Source organism: Rana temporaria, chromosome 5 (assembly GCF_905171775.1).
Source record: "Rana temporaria chromosome 5, aRanTem1.1, whole genome shotgun sequence".
NCBI classification, from domain to species: Eukaryota; Metazoa; Chordata; class Amphibia; order Anura; family Ranidae; genus Rana; species Rana temporaria.
In genome coordinates, this window is record NC_053493.1 from 180,256,807 (window position 1) to 180,278,039 (window position 21,233).

Sequence of the window (21,233 nt, forward strand, 5' to 3'; positions counted from 1 at the left end):
CTTATTGTCACTGTTTTAGCTTTAACTGCATCATTGGTTTCTTTTACATCTGGTGCCATTTGTAGGTAGTATAAAAAGCATATTTGCATTTTGTTTATGTGTACATTAAGGTGTCATAAATGTTTTACTGAATAAAGAATACAGCTTTAAACAGACAACATAAGCAATAAAGTAAGCAACGCCAACAAGTGCAAGGAACACTGAGGTGGCATTTGTCTTGTGCATAGAAACATTTTCTTTTCTTACACCCCAGGCATAATTTTTTGAAAAGTGATCATTATGCCCTTATGTTGTGCCATCATCCCAAGTACCCATATAGGAGGACAAACACATTTACAATGTGCAAATCTACAACGTAACAAAAAGATTAAATAGTGAAATGGAGAATGTCTAAGCCCAGCCAAAACTGATATTTATTTTTGGTGGACAACAGTAAATTCAATACCAGCCAACAGCTACAGACACAGCCACTCATCCCCCCAACGGTAGCTAAAATCTTGATTGCCTTCAGATGGACCAATAATGTCAAGGTATACCATACTTTATTTATTACTACCCCCCCGACCCTCTTCAACATCCACTCAAAATCGATATCAATTCTAGCTGCTGGACTTTGTATTTAGATAACTCACCAAAGAATTCTGAAGAACTATACTCTAAAACATTTTTTTCTTTACATTTTAGTAGCTATTTTTGTTGTACAACTTTAAAATGTTGCATAATATTGAATACTAAAAAAGATAAAAATGTGTACCGATACATACAAACTGTGTGGCACTTACTGGTATTACATATAATTTTGAAGGCAAGTTGTATTGTACTGTATATAAAAGGAACTTGCATAAGAGATATCCAGAAAACACCACATGGTATTTGAGCAATATGACATTTAAAGGCTGTGAAATGAGCTGAACAGAAACTTTTTTTTTTTTTTTACTGTACTGGTGTTTTAAAAAAAAGTAATACCAAAAAGAAAAAATGGCACAAGGTAGGGTGCATTGATGAATTATATATAAAAAACAGCATTGTCATTGGTACTAAAATTAATACTAAATACACATTTACAAAATGTTCTGGGAAAATGGAGATTGCAACATACATAAAGCGAGGACTACACACTTTGCTGCATGTATGCATTGAGCTTTATGTTTATCCTATGATGTTTCAAAAAGGCAGCAATCTTGGGCCGTTTCCTCAGTGAGGTAGAACAATGAATCTTCAGATTGAATGAACCAAATAGGTAAAATTTAGCATAATTCAGTCCAGGGTGATAAACTACATCTTTATGCCTTCTTGCTGGCTAAGCTGTGATAGGGTTTTCTTGATGCGTAAAGCAGTAAGTCTTGCTGCTCCATTGGCATACCAACATTCTCTCATTATTTTAGCCATCACACGCAATGCCTAGAACAAAAAAATAAAGGAAAGAAAAACAAATCAGTCCCTTTACATACATAACAAAACAAAGACAAAAAAAAAAGCAGAGGTAATTGCAGTAGGGCATGGTTTATTTGCTAGTTCTAGATCCCAAATCTGTTTCAATAGGGATTCTGGGATGAAAGAATGCGTTTTCCTGGCATATTCCCAGAGCTTTCGGAAAATACCTCAGACAAACCTTGTGAGAGTTCCAAGGCATGATCTGTTACAGAGTTCACATTGTTTAAGAAATAATTATCAATTTCATTGTTTTTGTGGCTCGAAGAAGGGAGCTGTTTAATCTCCATACCGTGTGTCTAGGTGAGTGGTTAAGGGCAGATAGTTTGATCGTGATTGGTGCATGATCTGACCAAGTGATTACTCCAATTTGTGCTTCTGTTATGGATTGCAACAAATGTGTATCTGTGATAAATAAATCAAAGCGTTAGACTGACAGGGTGAACAATAGAAGGTGTTATCTCTCTCCAAATAGTGCAGACACCTCCAGGAGTCGTACAAATCTTCCTTTTTTTTTTTAAGCAGGGCAGAGAGCGCTAAGGATCTACGTTTTATTGGATTGGATGTATACAGTGCTGGATCGATGATATCCCCACAAGTTATTAAAGGTGCCATCCTCTATGAGGCTAATTTGGAAAGAAAGGATTAGATATCTGCTGCCTTCATCTGCTTTGCTATGATGCAGCAAAACATGTACTGATGCACTTATGGCAGTCATGACTCCTCTCTTTTTTTTAGGGGCATTTGCAAAGAAAAGTGTGGGTAAAGTCTGTGATTGCAGGAGGGTTGTTTGAGTTTAGAGAAGTGGATCCCTTGTACACAGAGTACATCTGCATGTTGTGAAATTGCTTCCTTCCAAAGGAGGTTGCGTTTGAAGGGGGAGTTCAGGCCCTTTGTATTAATATTATATATATTATATTTCGTTTTTCCCATTCTTTCCATACTTCTTTTTTAAGCCTTTGGCTTTGTTAAATTACTCCACAAAACTTAAAAACCTTCAGTATCAACTCAGTAAACATCTCCGTGCCAAATTCGATTATTACATTAAACGTATTAGATTACAATCTTACATCTCGGCCAAGAAAACAAGGAGCTTTCATGGCTACACAGATTAAAAGACAACTCTCCAACAAAAAAAAATGTAATTCCTTACCAACTCCCAGGGCAAATGCCTAAGTAACCCACTTAACATGGCAAACAAATACTGTACAGTAGCTTCTATGCCAACCTTTATAACCTTGTAAAAACAGACCACTTGACCTCCCATAATCAAGAAGATATTGAAAATTTCCCATTGTCTATTCACTTCCCTTCCATATCCTCTAAACAATTCAACTCCCTATCAGTGCCTTTTTCCCCAGAAGAAATCCTCAAAGTCATAAAGCAGCTTCCCCTACACAAAGCCCCTGGACCCATGGCCTACCCAACGAATATTACAAACGATTTGCTGCCCTCCTCATCCCCATCTCTGCAACACATGTAACCAATTTGCGTCTATTGCAAAATATCCCCAAAGAATCCTTGGAAGCAATAGTAGTTACCCTACCGAAATCAGGCAAGGCACCAGATAGCCCTGCCAACTACCGCCCAATCTCAATCCTCAACACAGAATATGGACAAAAGAGTGCAGCGCTCTGATACAATCAAATGTGACAATGAAATCAAAATTTGCATAAACAAAACGTATAAATATTGCACATGGTAAGGGGAAACACCACGTCAAGCAATAAACTTATAAAGTCCAGATAGTGCCAAGTGATGAGTAAATATCACAAAGTCTAAAAACTGACAACTCAAACTAAGAATAAATGAAATATAACGATGACTTTCAGTGATGAAATAAGTGTAAATGGAATTAGAGTTCCAAGTGTAGAAAGAAATCCCACCACCAGTATAGATGCAGGCTTACCAGAATGTATGGACTCTGTGAACATTTAATTTCCAGAGTCAATCAGGCTTGATAAGTACTTGGAACCTTGGTGTAGAATATCTTCAGGATGGGGTTTTTTTTTTGGCAAATAGCTGTGAAGCAAAATTTCTGTAACCTGGAGGCGGGCTGGAAGATCTCTCACTCAGGAAGTGCAGAAGATAAACATCCGTATTAGAAATCCCACATAGATGTAAAAAAGAGAAGGGGGGACGCCATAGTGAAACACCGTAAAAATCTGTCAAAATTTTATAAAAATTGCACTTACATATCAGATGAGAATACAGCGCATTTCAGTAAAAACGATGGCAACAATGAGGTCATCCCTGATGCATTTCGTGTCAACACACGTTTTCAAAGGGGTATCACTCTCATGTGGCCAACAGAGATATTTATACTAAGCCCCCAGAATACAACTCACCATCTGGGAGGAGGCAATCAGCTCTGTCACTTCCGCATAAGGCCTAATGGCGTCCTGGCGTGCGCTCCGAGTGACGTGTGTACCCCACGCCTCGTTTACATACAGAAATCCAAAAACCTATAGGAGACTGGTGTCCTAAAGCGAGGAAGCGCTTGGTTCACACGCTTCCGGGATGCGGCAAGATGGCGACGGAGCGTGCGCTCCACGCCTCGTTTTGAAACCGGGCTCTGATAGGAAGTCTGTGCAGCGAAATACGGCAAGCCGATAGGCACATATGGCTGCAGAATCGTGTGAGTGTCAAAGGAAGGGGGCGGTCTAAAAAGTAACAGCTGTGCGGTTCAGCCCTCTCTATGGGCGCCGCTGTGCGTTACACAGGAGCCAGATAAACAGATGGGGAACCGCGGCAGTAAAAAGCAACTAGTATACCATGGCAGGCAATACAGACTATGTGGATATTAACCACTGAAACTCAAGATGACTAATGCAAATGGAGTAAGTCTGTATATAATAGTCTGAAAATCAAAAGTTAAAAAATATATAGTTTATCAGAGTCAGACCTTAGAAATAAGCGTCTGAGACATAGATACTATAGATGGAAGTTTGTTTTAAAAAACTCATTAATGAATTGGATCAAGAATAATATATATTGCGAGGTCTGTAATGAAATGACCAGGAAGGCTTGAATCTCAGATGGGACTCAGCAAAATAAAATTCTTGGAATCTTTAAAAATATAAAATGTTGCTGAGTGAGTCGTCCAGATGGTGAGTTGGACTCAAACATGCATTAACAATGAAGTTGGACAGACATGCCATCCATAGGCATATATATATATATATATATATATATATATATATATATATATATATATATATATATATATATATATATATATATATATATATATATATATATATATATATATATATATATATATATATATATATAAAAATACAAAATTAAATTTAAAATTATGTATTCTCAATGAGACGAGTTGGAAATAAAAATAAAAATTATCATCTATAAGGCATGAAGTGTACCAATTTGGTGCATATTACGTAGGAACTTTTGTAGACAATTAATTCCCTTTTTTTATTTCCAACTCATCTCATTGAGAATACATAATTTTAAATGTAATTTTGTATTTTTATATATATATATGCCTATGGGATGGCATGTCTGTCCAACTTCATTGTTAATGCATGTTTTGTGTTTGAGTCGAACTCACCATCTGGACGACTCACTCAGCAACATTTTATGTTTTTAAAGATTCCAAGAATTTTATTTTGCTGAGTCCCATCTGAGATTCAAGCCTTCCTGGTCATTTCATTACAGACCTCGCAATATATATTATTCTTGATCCAATTCATTCATGAGTTTTTTAAAACAAACTTCCATCCATAGTATCTATGTCTCAGACGCTTATTTCTAAGGTCTGACTCTGATAAACTATATATTTTTTAACTTTTGATTTTCAGACTATTATATACAGATTTACTCCATTTGCATTAGTCATATTGGGCCAAATCCTCAGCCAGGCGGCGTAACTTAACTTTCAGCAGTTAAGTTACACTGACTTAAAGTTTTTACCTAAGTGCCTGATCCACAAAGCACTTACGTAAAAATTTCAAGCCGTGTAAGTTAAGTGCCGCCGTCGTAAGGCGTTCCTCCTCTCCGGGGGGCGTTTAAAATTTAAATGAGGCGCGCTCCCGCGCCGGCCGTACTGCGCATGCGTGTGACGTCATTTTCCCGACGTGCATCGCGCGAACGTAATTGACGCCGGGCGGCTTTGTGGATTGCGACGGGACACTAAAGTTGCGACGGGTGAAAACAAAGACGCGCCGGGAAAACAAATAATTAAAAAAAAAAATGACAGCGTCGCTCAGCATGCATTCCTGAGAGGGAGAACTCCATGCCAATTTTCAAAGAAAAAACCGGCATGGGTTCCCCCCCCCCCAGGAGCATACCAGGCCCTTAGGTCTGTTATGGGTTGTAAGGAGACCCCCCTCCGCCGAAAAATCGACGTAGGGGGTCCCCCTACAATCCATACCAGACCCGTATCCAAAGCACGCTACCCGGCCGGTCAGGAATGGGAGTGGCAGGCCGCATGCCCTCAACATGGGGGGGTTGGGTGCTCTGGGGCAGGGGGGCGCACTGCGGGCCCCCCCACCCCAGAGCACCCTGTCCCCATGTTGACGAGGACAGGACCTCTTCCCGACAACCCTTGCCGTTGGTTGTCGGGGTATGCGGGCGGGGGCTCATCGGAATCTGGGAGTCCCCTTTAATAAGGGGGCCCCCAGATACCGGCCCCCCACCCTAAGTGAATGGATATGGGGTACATCGTACCCCTATCCATTCACCTGTAGGCAAAAAGTAAAATGTAGTAAACACACAACACAAGGGTTTTTAAAATAATTTATTATTCTGCTCCGGATGCCCCCCCTGTCTTCGTTATTAGCTCAATTACCAGGGGGGGCTTCTTCTTCCACTCTCCGGGGGTCTTCTTCCACTCTCCGGGGGGGGTTTCTTCTTCCGCTCTCCGGGGGGGGGGGGGGGGGGGCTTCTCCGGACTCCGGGGGTCTTCTTCCATCTTCTCCCCTCTTCCGCTGTTGACTCGGCGAACCCCGGTTCTTCTGCAGATGTCCGTTGCCTTCTTCTTCAGCGCTGGCTGCCTGCTATGTTTGTGTGTTAGCTCAATTTCTAACAGGCAGCCGGCGCGGTCTTCTGTGACGTCAGGGTCTCCTCTTCTGTTCTTCTCCCCTCTTCCGATGTTGCCTCGTCGCCTCTTGTCGCTGCAATGATGGAAGTGCGCCTTGCATCCCATTTATATAGGCATCACCGTCCCATCATGCTCCGGTAGGTACCCACGTGGTGGGTGCACGTGGGTAGGCACCCACCACGTGGGTACCTGCCGGAGCATGATGGGACGGTGATGCCTATATAAATGGGATGCAAGGCGCGCTTCCATCATTGCAGCGACAAGAGGCGACGAGGCAACATCGGAAGAGGGGAGAAGAAGAACCCGACGTCACAGAAGACCGCGCCGGCTGCCTGTTTGAAATCGAGCTAACACACAAACATAGCAGGCAGCCAGCGCTGAAGAAGAAGGCAACGGACATCTGCAGAAGAACCGGGGTTCGCCGAGTCAACAGCGGAAGAGGGGAGAAGATGGAAGAAGCCCCCCGGAGTCCGGAGAAGCCCCCCCCCCGGAGAGCGGAAGAAGAAACCCCCCCCGGAGAGCGGAGAAGACCCCCGGAGAGTGGAAGAAGACCCCCGGAGAGTGGAAGAAGAAGCCCCCCCCTGGTAATTGAGCTAATAACGAAGACAGGGGGGGCATCCGGAGCAGAATAATAAATTATTTTAAAAACCCTTGTGTTGTGTGTTTACTACATTTTACTTTTTGCCTACAGGTGAATGGATAGGGGTACGATGTACCCCATATCCATTCACTTAGGGTGGGGGGCCGGTATCTGGGGGCCCCCTTATTAAAGGGGACTCCCAGATTCCGATAAGCCCCCGTCCGCATACCCCGACAACCAACGGCAAGGGTTGTCGGGAAGAGGTCCTGTCCTCATCAACATGGGGACAGGGTGCTCTGGGGTGGGGGAGCCCGCAGTGCGCCCCCCTGCCCCAGAGCACCCAACCCCCCCATGTTGAGGGCATGCGGCCTGGCACGGCTCAGGAGGGGGGGGGGACGCTCGCTCGTCCCCACTCCCATTCCTGACCGGCCGGGTAGCGTGCTTTGGATACGGGTCTGGTATGGATTGTAGGGGGACCCCCTACGTCAATTTTTCGGCGTAGGGGGGTCTCCTTACAACCCATAACAGACCTACGGGCCTGGTATGCTCCTGGGGGGGAACCCATGCCGGTTTGGATTTTACAAATTGCCGTGGAGTTCTCCCTCGGGAATGCATACCAAATGCCGTCGCTTGAATGGGCCTTTACAAGGTGTGACTAACTTTACACTTTGTAAAAGCAGCCCTAGTTTTACACCAGGCAAACTAACACTTACGGCGAAAAAACTAAGCACAAAAGCTTTGAGGATCGCCCTAAGTGCTAATTTGCATACTAGCAGAGGCATTTCGACTCGAAATGCCCCCAGTGGCGGATGCGGTACTGCATCCTAAGATCCGGCAGTGTAAGTCCCTTACAGATGTCGGATCTTCTGCCTAACTTAGGAAAACTGCTTCTGAGGATCAGTTCCAAAGTTAGAACCAGAGATACGACGGCTTACGCCGGAGTATCTCTTTTGTGGATATGGCCCATTGAGTTTCAGTGGTTAATATCCACATAGTCTGTATTGCCTGCCATGGTATACTAGTTGCTTTTTACTGCCGCGGTTCCCCATCTGTTTATCTGGCTCCTGTGGAACGCACAGCGGCGCCCATAGAGAGGGCTGAACCGCACAGCTGTTACATTTTAGACCGCCCCCCTTCCTTTGACACTCACACGATTCTGCAGCCATATGTGCCTATCGGCTTGCCGTATTTCGCTGCACAGACTTCCTATCAGAGCCCGGTTTCAAAACGAGGTGTGGAGCGCACGCTCCGTCGCCATCTTGCTGCATCCCGGAAGCGTGTGAACCAAGCACTTCCTCGCTTTAGGACACCAGTCTCCTATAGGTTTTTGGATTTCTGTATGTAAACGAGGCATGGGGTACACACGCACACGTCACTCTGAGCGCACGCAAGGACGCCATTAGGCCTTATGCGGAAGTGACAGAGCTGATTGCCTCCTCCCAGATGGTGAGTTGTATTCTGGGGGCTTAGTATAAATATCTCTGTTGGCCACATGAGAGTGATACCCCTTTGAAAACGTGTGTTGACACGAAATGCATCAGGGATGACCTCATTGTTGCCATAGTTTTTACTGAAATGTGCTGTATTCTCATCTGATATGCAAGTGCAATTTTTATTAAATTTTGACTGATTTTTACGGTGTTACACTATGGTGTCCCCCCTTCTCTTTTTTACATCTATGTGGGATTTCTAATACGGATGTTTATCTTCTGCACTTCCTGAGTGAGAGATCTTCCAGCCCGTCTCCAGGTTACAGAAATTTTGCTTCACAGCTATTTTCCAAAAAAAAAAAACCCATCCTGAAGAGATTCTACACCAAGGTTCCAAGTACTTATCAAGTCTGATTGACTCTGGAAATTTTATTTTCACAGAGTCCATACATTCTGGTAAGCCTGCATCTATACCGGTGGTGGGATTTCTTTCTACACTTGGAACTCTAATTCCATTTACACTTATTTCATCACTGAAAGTCATCGTTATAATTAATTTATTCTTAGTTTGAGTCGTCAGTTTTTGGACTTTGTGATATTTACTCATCACTTGGCACTATCTGGACTTTATACGTTTATTGCTTGACGTGGTGTTTCCCCTTTCCATGTGCAATATTTATACGTTTTGTTTTGTCCATATTCTGTTTGTTTGCTTCTCACTTTTCAGTTGCCGTGTCCAGCAGCTTGATACATACATGTTCTAGCAGCGCAGTTATTCACACCTCACTCCTCAACACAGACACAAAATTTTATGCAAAACTTTTAGCCCAACGCCTCTCCACAGTTATCCCCCAGATCAGGTGGGGCAAGCATTAGACGATACCAGACACTTCATAGACCTAATACATATATGGGTGGCGCATAGTCAGATGCCTTCTCTCTTACTCACTGGACGCAGAGAACCCAGAAGTGGTGCTTCACAAATTCGGACTGTCAGGAACATTCTTAATGGCCATACCAGGCCTCTACTAGGCCAAGTGCATGCGTTTGGACATCTGTTCACTCTCCCCCTTAATATTTTCCACGGTAATGGAACAGCTGGCACAGGCCATAAGATTTGAGCCAGCGATTGCAGGAATGAAGGTCTGGGACACTGAACATAAAATCGGCCTTCACGCTGATGATGTTATCATGCTAACAAACCCTAGGGCAGTGATGGTGAACCCTGGCACCCCAGATGTTTTGAAACTACATTTCCCATGATGCTCCACTACACTGCAGAATGCATGAACATCATGGGAAATGTAGTTCCAAAACATCTGGGGTGTCAAGGTTCACCATCACTGCCCTAGGGTATCCCTCCTCGCAGTTCAACGCATCTTAGATTTATTCAGTCCAATATCCCTATATAAAGAGAACCACAGCTAAATGCTAAATTTAGGTCTAGACTCCCAGTCAACTAAAGTTATATCTCCCGAATCCCCTTTTGCATGGGCTCCCAACTCCTCCCTGCCATATTTAGGAATACGTTTAACATTTCCGAGCTGTACACTACTAAGAATAAATTACGATAACCTCGTAGAGAAACTGTTGCATCTAAGGAAATGGGCCATATTCCTGCCTCCTGGGAAGGCAGGATTGCTCAAGTAAAAATGTATTTACTCCCACACATCCTATACCTATTCTGTACAATTCCCCTACCCTTCTTGCAAACCCAACTAAGGAATCTACAAGGGATCATTAACTACTTGCCGACCAGCCGCCGCAGTTATACAGCGGCAGGTTGGCTCCCCTGCGCGAGAGCCCGTAGCTATACATTACCTCACAAAGCGGGCACTAGGGGCGCGCGAGCGCCCCCTGCTCGTTCCTGATCCCGATGCGCGTGCCCGGCGGGTGTGATCACCGTCGGGCACCCGCGATCGTTCATTACAGAGCGAGGACCGGGAGCTGTGTGTGTCAACACACAGCTCCTGGTCCTGTCAGGGGGAGAAATGCCTGACCGTCTGTTCATACAATGTATGAACAGCGATCAGTCATTTCCCCTAGTGAGTCCACCACTACAGTTAGAACACACCCAGGGAACATCCTTCCTCGCCCCCTAGTGTTAACCCCTTCCCTGCCAGTGGCATTTTTATAGTAATCCAATGCATTTTTATAGCACTGATCGCTATAAAAATGCCAATGGTCCCAAAAATGTGTCAAAAGTGTCCTCTATAATGTTGCAGTACTGAAAAAAAATCGCTGATCGCCGCCATTACTAGTAAAAAAATAATAATAAAAATGCCATAAAACTACCCCCTATTTTGTAAACGCTATAACTTTTGCGCAAACTAATCAATAAACGTTCATTGCGATTTTTTTTTTACGAAAAATATGTAGAAGAATACGTATCGGCCTAAGTTTGGGAAAACATTGTTTGGGAAAACATTGGAGGGAAAACATTGTTTTTTTATATATTTTTGGGGGATATTTATTATAGCAAAAAAAATATATATTTTTTTCAAAATTGTCGCTCTATTTTTGTTTATAGCGCAAAAACTAAAAACCGCAGAGGTGATCAAATACCACAAAAAGAAAGCTCTATTTGTGGGAAAAAAAGGACGCAAATTTTGTTTGGGAGCCACGTCGCACGACCGTGCAATTGTCAGTTAAAGCGACGCAGTGCCGAATCACAAAAAGTGCTCTGGTCTTTGACCAGCAATATGGTCCGGGGGTTAAGTGGTTAATAACTTTATCTGGCAACAAAATTGCCCCAGGGTGAAAAGATCTATCCCCACGACCCCTGTTCAAAAAGGCGGCTTGGTAGCATCCAAAATCCAGGCATACTACCACACAACAAATCTAGACCAGCTGAACGCATGGTGGATAACAGATAACTGCACAACCTGCAAACAAAGAATCTACTGCCCTATCTGTGGACCCTAAACATCCTTGCTCCCACCGTGCTCAACTTCAAACCAGCACACCATCCATTGGGCACTATAACCGCCTCCCTACATGTGTGTGCAGCGATTCCACAACTCAACAAAGGACTATCATCGACCATCCTACCGTTATACCCACTGAATTCGTGGAACTTTTATCACCAAAATAGCTGATAAAAGAGCTTCTATCATCTCAGCCTGGAGGGAAGCAGGTAACTAACCTTGGAATACACTTATCCACAACAATACACTCCTTTTCTCATCTGTAAATCAGAAATATATCCCATCTCCCAGAACATTTATTCTCGACTTGAGGATAAGATCCCTTCTATTCAAGATGCAATGGTCAAAAACACACTTTTTTTTTCCATCTGCCCTCCTGAGATTCTATGATACTAGGAAAACCATGGCCAACGGAATCTCTTAAGCCTACAAACTGCTTACCATGCCCTCCTCTAAACTATTCTCTCCCTCCATTAAATACTGGACCACACTCACAGTCAATCCACCTCCTACTAAACAGTGGCACCGGACCCTTACAATCCACCTCCGTTTATCCCACTTCATTACCCTCTGGGAATCTTTACAAATTGTTCCACAAATGACACTACACCCCAGATAGACTGGTAGCTATATACCCTACTGCCTCATCGAAATGCTGAAGAGGATGCGACAATACTGGAACACTGCACCACATCTGGTGGGATTGTCCAACCATCAAAGGTTACTGGCAAAACATAGCTATCTTTATCTCCTCCCTATATGACATTTCCATTCCTGTCTACACTGGACTTACTCCAGGGTTTATCGCTCCCTGCCTGGCCTGAACAGCTCCAAACAGTAGTGACACACTTCCTGATTGCAGCTCGTCTTGCAGTGGCAAGAAATTGGAAATCATCTCAACCCCCCCATCCTGACAGACACCATCTGTCTTTTAAACACAAACTTCCAAATGGAATTCTCATTTGCCAAGGCCAATCTATCTACACCAACATTTTACAAAGTGTGGGCAAAATGGATTGCCGACCAGAGAAGTGTGTCCCTTTCTTAAAGGACCCATGTTCGGCTGAATCCTTTCTGTCCCCAAAATCTGAAGAACTATCCCTTCCTCAGCTCCACCCTCTGGGCCCTCCCCTTACCTGTTTAGTCGCTTCTAAAAATCAGCTCCTTTGACCCCAAGTACGGTACTTAACATGATGCTATACGGCACTCACAAGTTTTCTCATTTAAAGAGTAACTCCACTTTTGTGAGAAAAAAACATTTCCCTCTGGGTGATCTATGTGCATTGCAAGGATTATAACAACCTTTGTTGCAGATTCCTACCTTTTGTTATTCTGAAGTAATTTCTGTATGTTCCTCTGAGCTGAGTGGGTCTAATGCAAGTGGTTACATAATTATCTATCAGGTGTGCACCTGCGGGGCACCAACGAGGAAAGGTGCTTGGCCTGCATCCCTTTAGATGTGTTCCTACTGGGAGTGTCTCAATAAAAATAAAATTTTTGTTGCAGGGGATGTCTGAAATCTGACTTAGGCAGACTTCTGGGAAAATTGGTGAGTCAATCGCACAAGCAGGAAATTATGTTTCTGGGGGTGGTCTGTACACACTCTGTGTACAGAACAGCTCCAGGTAACCATATTACAATGCATTCTAAGAAAATTCAATGTGGCTGCAGATTAAAAAGGAAAGGTAATTTTTAATAACATTAAATTACAATATGACTTGTGCAGCAATTGTATACGCTATATTATTTTTTCTTTATTTGCTATTCCCCCCCATGAAAGTGGCATTACCCTTTAAGCATACAACTTGCCTCAGGTGTTACCACCTGAAGATCTCTTGTTGTTACAGTGAGAGAAAAAAGTATTTGATGCCCTGATGACAAATAAATGATCAGTCTATAATTTTAATGCTAGGGTTATTTTAACAGTGAGAGACAGAAGAAAAATATCCAGAAAAATGCATTAAAAAAAAAAGGGGGGAGGCGTGACCGGAAGCCGACTCGGATGCCAGCCTAGCCTTGCAGCTCTCTCTCAGCCCTCATGATCCAGGCGATTTAGGGGACTTTCCACCCACCGTCCATGGGCTGTTCCAGGACGACTAGGTCCAGCACCTCCAAGGGATCATTCCAGCCCCCTCCGGGAACATCCGCGGACCTCAGGGCTTTTTTTACACAGCCCGGACTCCCGCAGGACAGGGAGTCCAAGATGGCGCCGGACACAGACGCAGCAGACATGCGGGCCCCCCCGCGGCTCTCTCACTCCATCCCAGCGCTGCTCCGGACGCCTGACGATCGGATGACCACCCCGCAGACGATCGGGAGCGGGCGCCGCTGGTTGGGTGAGCAGACACCTCCTGCCTGGCCCGGACGCTTCACGGAGGCCTCGCAGCCACATTCGCGTCCGCCGCCATCTTGGGACACCCGGAGCACTACACACAGTGCTCCGAGGCCTACCCTTAGCTACTTCGGACTGCCTCAGACCCAGCCATCAGCAGGGATGGATATAGTTCCCCAGAGCCCACAGGAGGAGCGGAGGACTTCCCAGCGCTGCCACACTCAGCCCATCCCATCCGTTTGCTCCATCCAGGGCTGGCCAGATCAACAGCCCCAGAGAAGTGCCAGCAGGGACACCGTCCCCCCCTGAGCTACAACATAGAGAGCACCCCGGGCCCCTGAACCAAGCTACACCTCATCCAGTGCCACATGCCTCCTATGCCCAAATGACATGCCCCCCTGCCTCCTCCTCAACTCGGGACAGGGGAGGGGAGGCCTCCCAGTCCCCGCAGGTCCGGGTCTGTGACACACAGGAGGCCTGGAGATCCGAGAGCCCCATCTGGGGGCCTCCACAGCAGGCTCAAGCACAGCCTCCCTTACATCCTCCCCTGCCTCCAATACCGCTGGATACTGCTGCACACCAGTCCATCCCTCCACAATAAACAAGGAGAGAGGCGCCACAAGTTAAAAACCACTCACATTTTGGTGGTCAATCAAAGGCATGTAGAGGAAAATTCCCTGGTATAGCGCTGTGAAGTGCAGGGGATCAGTCCTTCTGCCGCTGATGGTTTCCGGTGTTATGCGGTGGACAGGGGGATCCTGGGCAGACACTGCAGGCGCGTGGGTACCGATGGATGAGCGGGGATGACGTCACCAGGAAAGCGACGCGTTTCCGAATGCTGGCATTTCCGAATGACAGGGCTGCTGCATTCCTTTCTCAAGCTCTTGAGCTTGAGAAAGGAATGCGGCAGCCCTGTCATTCGCTGCCAGCATTCGGAGACGCATCGCTTTCCTGGTGACGTCATCCCCGCTCGTCCATCGGTACCCACGCGCCTGCAGTGTCTGCCCAGGATCCCCCTGTCCACCGCAAAACACCGGAAACCATCAGCGGCAGAAGGACTGATCCCCTGCACTTCACAGCGCTATACCAGGGACCGGAGGAAGAAACCCACCAGATGCACCAGATGACATCCACCTCTCCTTTTGGAGAAATTTCCTCTACATGCCTTTGATTGACCACCAAAATGTGAGTGGTTTTTAACTTGTGGCTCTTTTAAAATTACTGTTTTAAAGTATTGCACCCAGTGGCGCCTCTCTCCTTGTTTGTCTCCTAGATTTGGAACATGGTCTCTGTTCCCTACTGATGGCAGCCCTGAGTACATACCCCCATCTAAGCATACCCGCACATCACCACCCTAACAGCCGGAACTTTTTCTGATTTCAGCTTTTTATACTGACTATGCTGCCTCCAATAACAATACTCTGAAAAGTCCTTGCGCATAATTTACTTGTTATACATCCCTCCACAATGGCTTGTATACTTGCAAGCGATGCCTACCAAGGAGGACTTTAGACAGCTCGTAATCGATGTGAAATCCACCTGCAGAACGGAGATCCAAAACCTCCAATCGGGCCTCAAACATCTGGCTGATCGAGTGGAAATGGCGGAGGAGGAAATCCAGGAAACCAAACTGGCGATCCACAGGACACAAACGCAAGGTATGGAGCATCGTACATTGCTCAGAGACATGCAGCGCCACTTAGAGGACCTGGACAACAGGGGGCGCAGGAACAACATCCGCATCCGGGGGATACCAGAATCGGAGGGCCCAGAAGATGTACAATCCACCCTACACACCCTATTCTACAACCTGATCGGGGAGCCCTCGACCAAGCCCATAGAAATGGACAGAGCTCACCGGGCGCTGCGCCCCAAAGGGGCCACCTCCAAACCCAGGGACATAATATGCAGACTAAGCTCTTATCCCCTGAAAGAGGAAATAATGCGTCAGGCCCGTCTCGCCCGGAGGGTGACCTTGGATGAAATCCCCGTCCAGCTATTCCCAGACCTTTCGTGGATTACCTTACAGAAGCGCAGGCTATTACAGCCGCTATTGCGCATCCTGCAGGAAGAAAATATCCCATATCGATGGGGCTTTCCGTTCAGCCTGACAGCAACTGCTCAGGGCAAGTCGGCTGTCCTGAGATACCCAGAGTATCTGCAAGCATTTTGTGAACTCTTGGACTTTCGTGCTCCCCAGCTGCCAGATTGGGATCTCGTGGCCACACCACCCCCACCACCCCTGGTGTGGCAGAAGGTCCCACAGTCCAAACTCCCCAGAGGCTCGGAGGGACCCAAGAGAAGCCCACACGGACATCACAGGAAGAACTGACCCGACCCTCCTGGCACACGTCCCAACACACAAGACACCCTGCCTTGCTTCGCCTGCCAGGGCCCTCGCCCCGGAAACCCATCTAGTAGCATTACCCACTCCCCACGCCCTAGAATTGAATCTAGTTTAGCATAAAGGGCAAGTCTCGGCCGAGACTTTAGAGAGAGTCCCTTCATGTCCCCTCCCCCATGTCCTTATTTAGCTTCCAGATTTTGTGGACTTTGTCTCCTGCGGTCTTGTTGTTCAGCATGATCGCCTCAGGGTTCCCCTGGCGCGACCCCCAGGGGCCGGGCTGGAGGGGCCCACGGGAAGCCGTTCAGACCTGGGCCAGTTGGCCCCAACAGGTCGTGACTTAATGTTAATGGTTTGTTATTGTTGCCTCACTCTAATGTTTTTTCTTTTCTTTCTTCCTCTTTCTAGACCCCTCTCTCCCCCCCCCCGCCTCACATCACCATGTGGTTCTACACAGCACTTCCGGAATAATCGTGGTTCTCCTCCTGCGGGGTCTGGCTCTCGACCTTTGGCACCCAAATCTTCTCTGTCCACATCAGATAAGTATAGCTCTCCTCGACATCACACACCCTCATGGCTAAGATACTGTCCCTAAATGTCCACGGCTTGAATTCCAATAGAAAGAGGCATCTGGCCCTGAGGGAGTTTAGGCAGTCGGGGGCGGATGTAGTTATGGTCCAGGAAACGCATCTTGACAAAGGGGGCTCCTTTGCGTTCGCAACACGGTACTACTCTCAGGTATACCTCTCCTCAGGGCCCCACAAAAAGGCCGGTGTGGCCATACTTATTAAGAAAGGGTCTCCCTTTATCAGCTCCCACCACTATAGCGACCCACAAGGTCACTACATCATCCTCCAGGGCTCGTGGCAGGGCCAAAAGGTGACCTTCTGCGCTATCTACGCCCCAAACATCCGACAGCTCGGGTTCCTGTCCAAGGTGTATGCGCGCCTCTTCCGCACAGACCATGGGATTCTAGTGATCGGGGGGGACTTCAACCTTATCCATTCGGCCACTTTAGATCGCCACGTGGTGAACCCCAGGGCACCTCCGGACCGAGTACTCAGGGATTTGAGGCTGTTCCGAAAATTTTTCAGACGCTATGCACTTTTTGATGCCTGGCGGGCTCTCCATCCTGGCGATCACCAATACACGTTCTACTCAGCCCCCCACCGCACCCACTCCCGAATCAATTACTTCTTTGTGAACAACCCTACCTTACGGCTGGCCAGGGCGGTGCAGATACAATCGATCTCCTGGTCTGATCATGCCCCAGTCCTGTTAACTTTAGCAATAGGCCCCCCAGCTCCCAGACCCTGCACCTGAACACATTTCTTCTTCAGCACCCCCCCTCAAAAATGGAATTGGAATCCACCTTGAGGAATTACTTCGAGGAAAACGACACTCCTGATATAACCCTATCCACTCTGTGGGAGGCCCATAAGGCGGTGCTGAGGGGGAAATGTATAGGCCTGTCCTCAGCCATGAAAAAAAACGCTCAGGCACTGAAACAGCGTACTGAGGCAGAACTTAAGATCTTGGAACGATGGTTGCAAGAGTCTCCTACATTAACGCTTCTAAAAAAGATCTCCATGCTGAGGGCTATTCTGGGTGAGATAGCGCTGGGTAAGGTGGAGAAAGCACTACTTAGGATTAGACAAATGTTTTACGATAGGGGTAACAAAGCCCATTCCCTCCTGGTGCCCATTCCCTCCTGGCCAGGAAACTTTGTGACAGCGCACAAGCCGCGACCCTGCATCAGGTCAAGAATAAGTCGGGAGACCTGGTTTCCCATCCTAAGGACGTAGTCCACTCTTTTGCAGACTTCTACACAACTCTATACAATAACCCGGACATTGCCAGTAATCCACCATCTCCCGAACTCGTTCAGCGTATGACACGCTATCTGGAGCAGAGTGGTGTCTCCAGGCTCAAACCCTCAGACCTAGCCCCACTGAACGAACCTATCTCGGTGGAGGAATTGGAACAGACCATTAAATCCTTACCCTCACACAAAGCCCCGGGACCCGACGGTTTCCCCTATGAGTACTACAAAACATTCCTCCCCTTACTATTACCTCGCATGTGTAAACTGTTCAATGCATTTCTCGGGGGCACTTCTGTCCCCGGGGATATGCAACGCTCCTTCATCACGGTGGTTCCAAAGCCGGATAAGAACCCCTCCCTGTGCGCCAACTACAGGCCCATCGCCCTCCTAAATTCGGACTTGAAGATCTTCACTAAATTGTTATCCATGGAAAAATGAAGGAAGAAAATTGGACAGCCGCACTCCAAAATGACTTAAAAAAAGTTGTCTTTTATTTTCAACTGTACACACACAGTCACTGCAACCACAAAGACAGAACAGCCGACGCGTTTCGCACTCGTAACTAGTGCTTAATCATGGCTTAAGCACTAGTTACGAGTGCGAAACGTGTTGGCTGTTCTGTCTTTGTGGTTGCAGTGACTGTGTGTGTACAGTTGAAAATAAAAGACAACTTTTTTTAAGTCATTTTGGAGTGCGGCTGTCCAATTTTCTTCCTTCATTTTTCCATTGCTACAAGCATTGCCAGCACCTTGGTAATCCAACCGTCCTTGATTGCTCATGGGGCTCACCTGGAGCGGTGAAAAAAAATCTCAAATTGTTATCCATCCGACTGAATTCGGTTCTACCCTCCCTTATCCACAAGGACCAGGTGGGATTTGTCCCGCTTCCTCAAGCGGGGGACAATACTAGGAAAATAATTGACCTGGTGGAGGTGGCGAATAGGGAGGGTCAGAGGTCCATATTACAGGTCCTAGACGCAGAGAAGGCGTTTGACTGCTTGGGATGGCCCTTTCTGTTCGCCGCGCCATGTGGGCTTTAGGGGGCCATTTCTGCGGGCTATCCAGCACCTTCACTCCGACCCATCCTCCCAAGTCAAGACCCCCTTTGCCCTCTCACCCGCATTTCCGGTAACTAATGGCACCAGGCAGGGGTGTCCTCTGTCCCCCCTGCTGTTCGCGCTCTGCGTAGAACCCCTGGCCGCAAACCATCCGTCAGAACCCAGATATTAGAGGGATCTTAGTTAGAGACCAAGAGTTCAAAATCTCACTATTTGCAGACGATATCATCCTCACACTCTCCCAACCTAGAATCTCCCTCCCAAATCTACATGTGGAGCTTGATCGCTTTGGAGCGCTCTCAGGCTACAAAATAAATGTGTCCAAATCGGAAGCGCTCCCGATTAACATCCCCGACGGGGAGGTGGCCCACCTACGATCCAATTTTTCTTATAGCTGGAAAGCCTCCTCGTTGAAGTATCTGGGGATCCACATCACCCCCACCTACACCACCCTCTATCAGCAGAACTTCCCCCCTTTTCTGCAACATTAGGACCCTGCTACAACAATGGAGAAAGCACCACATCTCCCTATTGGGGAGAGTAGCAGCAGTAAAGATGGCGATTCTCCCAAAAATACTCTACCTGTTTCAAACCCTGCCCATTCCAGTGCCCTACGCCCATTTGAGAAAACTCCAGACTGACCTCCTCCAGTTTACCTGGAACTATAAGCGTCATAGAATCCCCCGGTCGGTGTTGCTGGCGACGAGGTCGGAAGGGGGTCTGGCCTACCCAGATCTAGTTAAGTACTACCAAGCGGCCCAGTTGAAGGCAGTAGCCTCCTGGTTCACGTTACGCTCCTACAATAAATGGACACAAATAGAAAAGCTGTGGCTGGCCCCGGTACATCCAAATAACTTATTATGGAGTGCGGATGTGGAGGTTGATCCCGGCCGCATGTTAGGTCCTATGACCCAGCTCAGACGCACGTGGCGCAAATTGATACGCCAGCACAAGCTAACCTCCGACAGCTCCCTCTTGACCTCTTTCGCCGGCAACCCCGAAATCCCGGATAGCCTCACCCACAGAATGTCCGCTCCATGGACAACGAAGAACCTTTTCCACTATGGGAACCTAGTGGATCCCCTGACTCGCAAAATGCGCACATTTGCGGACATACAGGCCAAGTACGACTTGCCGCGCCAGGAGTTCTATGGATATCTCCACATACGCCACTATGCGCTGACGTTCGCTCCAAACCTGCAGTTTCCCCCCCCAACGGCTTTTGAAAGGCTGATATTGGCGGGGACAGCACAGAGGGGCTTGATCTCTAACATATATAAAATATTGAACTCTCGGCTGGTAGATACTGAGGGCAAACACGCATATATGCTTCGGTGGGAAAAGGCCCTAGGCGAGGAGATCTCCATGGAACACTGGCGGATGATCTGGTCCGAAACGGCAAAAAGCTCGATCTGCACTTTGTACAAGGAGAACATATATAAAATCCTCTACTTCTGGTACATGACACCTGACGTTCTCCATGCCATTTACCCGAACACCTCAGATCGCTGCTGGCGCTGTCAGCAGGACAAAGGAACGCTTATCCATGTTTACTGGACCTGCCCACTGATCGTCCCCTTTTGGAACTCGGTCCAGCAATTATTGGACCGACTTCTAGACACTCCCCCTGACTCCGAAAGTCTACTTATTAGGATTACCCCCACCGAACATCCCAGCACCCTACAAGAAACTGACCAGACATATCCTTACAGCAGCGCGTTGTCTGGTGGCTTTACACTGGAAGCATTCTGCCCCCCCCCCCCCCCTGAGGCCCTATATGCCAGGATAAAAGATGTGGAAATAATGGAGAAGATGACGGCCAGAATGCTAGACAGACTGGAGGCCCACGACAAGGTCTTTGGCACCGCCGGGAGGAGGTAACCTGATCAGGTAGCTGAACCACATTGGTGATTTCCCATCCCATTCCCTTCCCTTCCACTCTCCTTCCCCATCTCCCTCCTCTTTCCCCCTCCCCCTTCTTCGTCTTTTTGCTGTTTCCTTTCCTTTTCTTCTCTTTTCCTGTGAGCCCACTGGTAATACAAGATTGTTCACTAGTACAATGTTGCACTGAAAAGTTTATCTCGTACTTTGCACTTAACCGGCTCCTGTAGCTGATACTCGGTACGAACTGTTCGCTACCTCATGAGAGGACACATAACTGGTCAAACAGACCTTTAGACATTGTCAAATATGTTAATGACCACTCCTCTAGATATTGCTTTCGAGAATGGTCCTGCATGTA

At 46.9% G+C, this 21,233-nt stretch overlaps 1 protein-coding gene across 2 annotated transcripts in view; it reads right to left on the reverse strand.

Moving 5' to 3' along the window:
• Window positions 1-384: 384 nt before the first annotated feature.
• Window positions 385-21,233, reverse strand: part of TGFBR1 (transforming growth factor beta receptor 1) — a 496,179-nt gene continuing 475,330 nt past the window's right edge. For both annotated transcript variants that reach the window (XM_040353433.1, XM_040353434.1), the window contains one exon: window positions 385-1,401. In XM_040353433.1, the coding sequence (XP_040209367.1) occupies window positions 1,276-1,401 (126 nt within the window). In that variant the 3' untranslated portion in view covers window positions 385-1,275. The remainder of the gene's footprint in view (window positions 1,402-21,233) is intronic.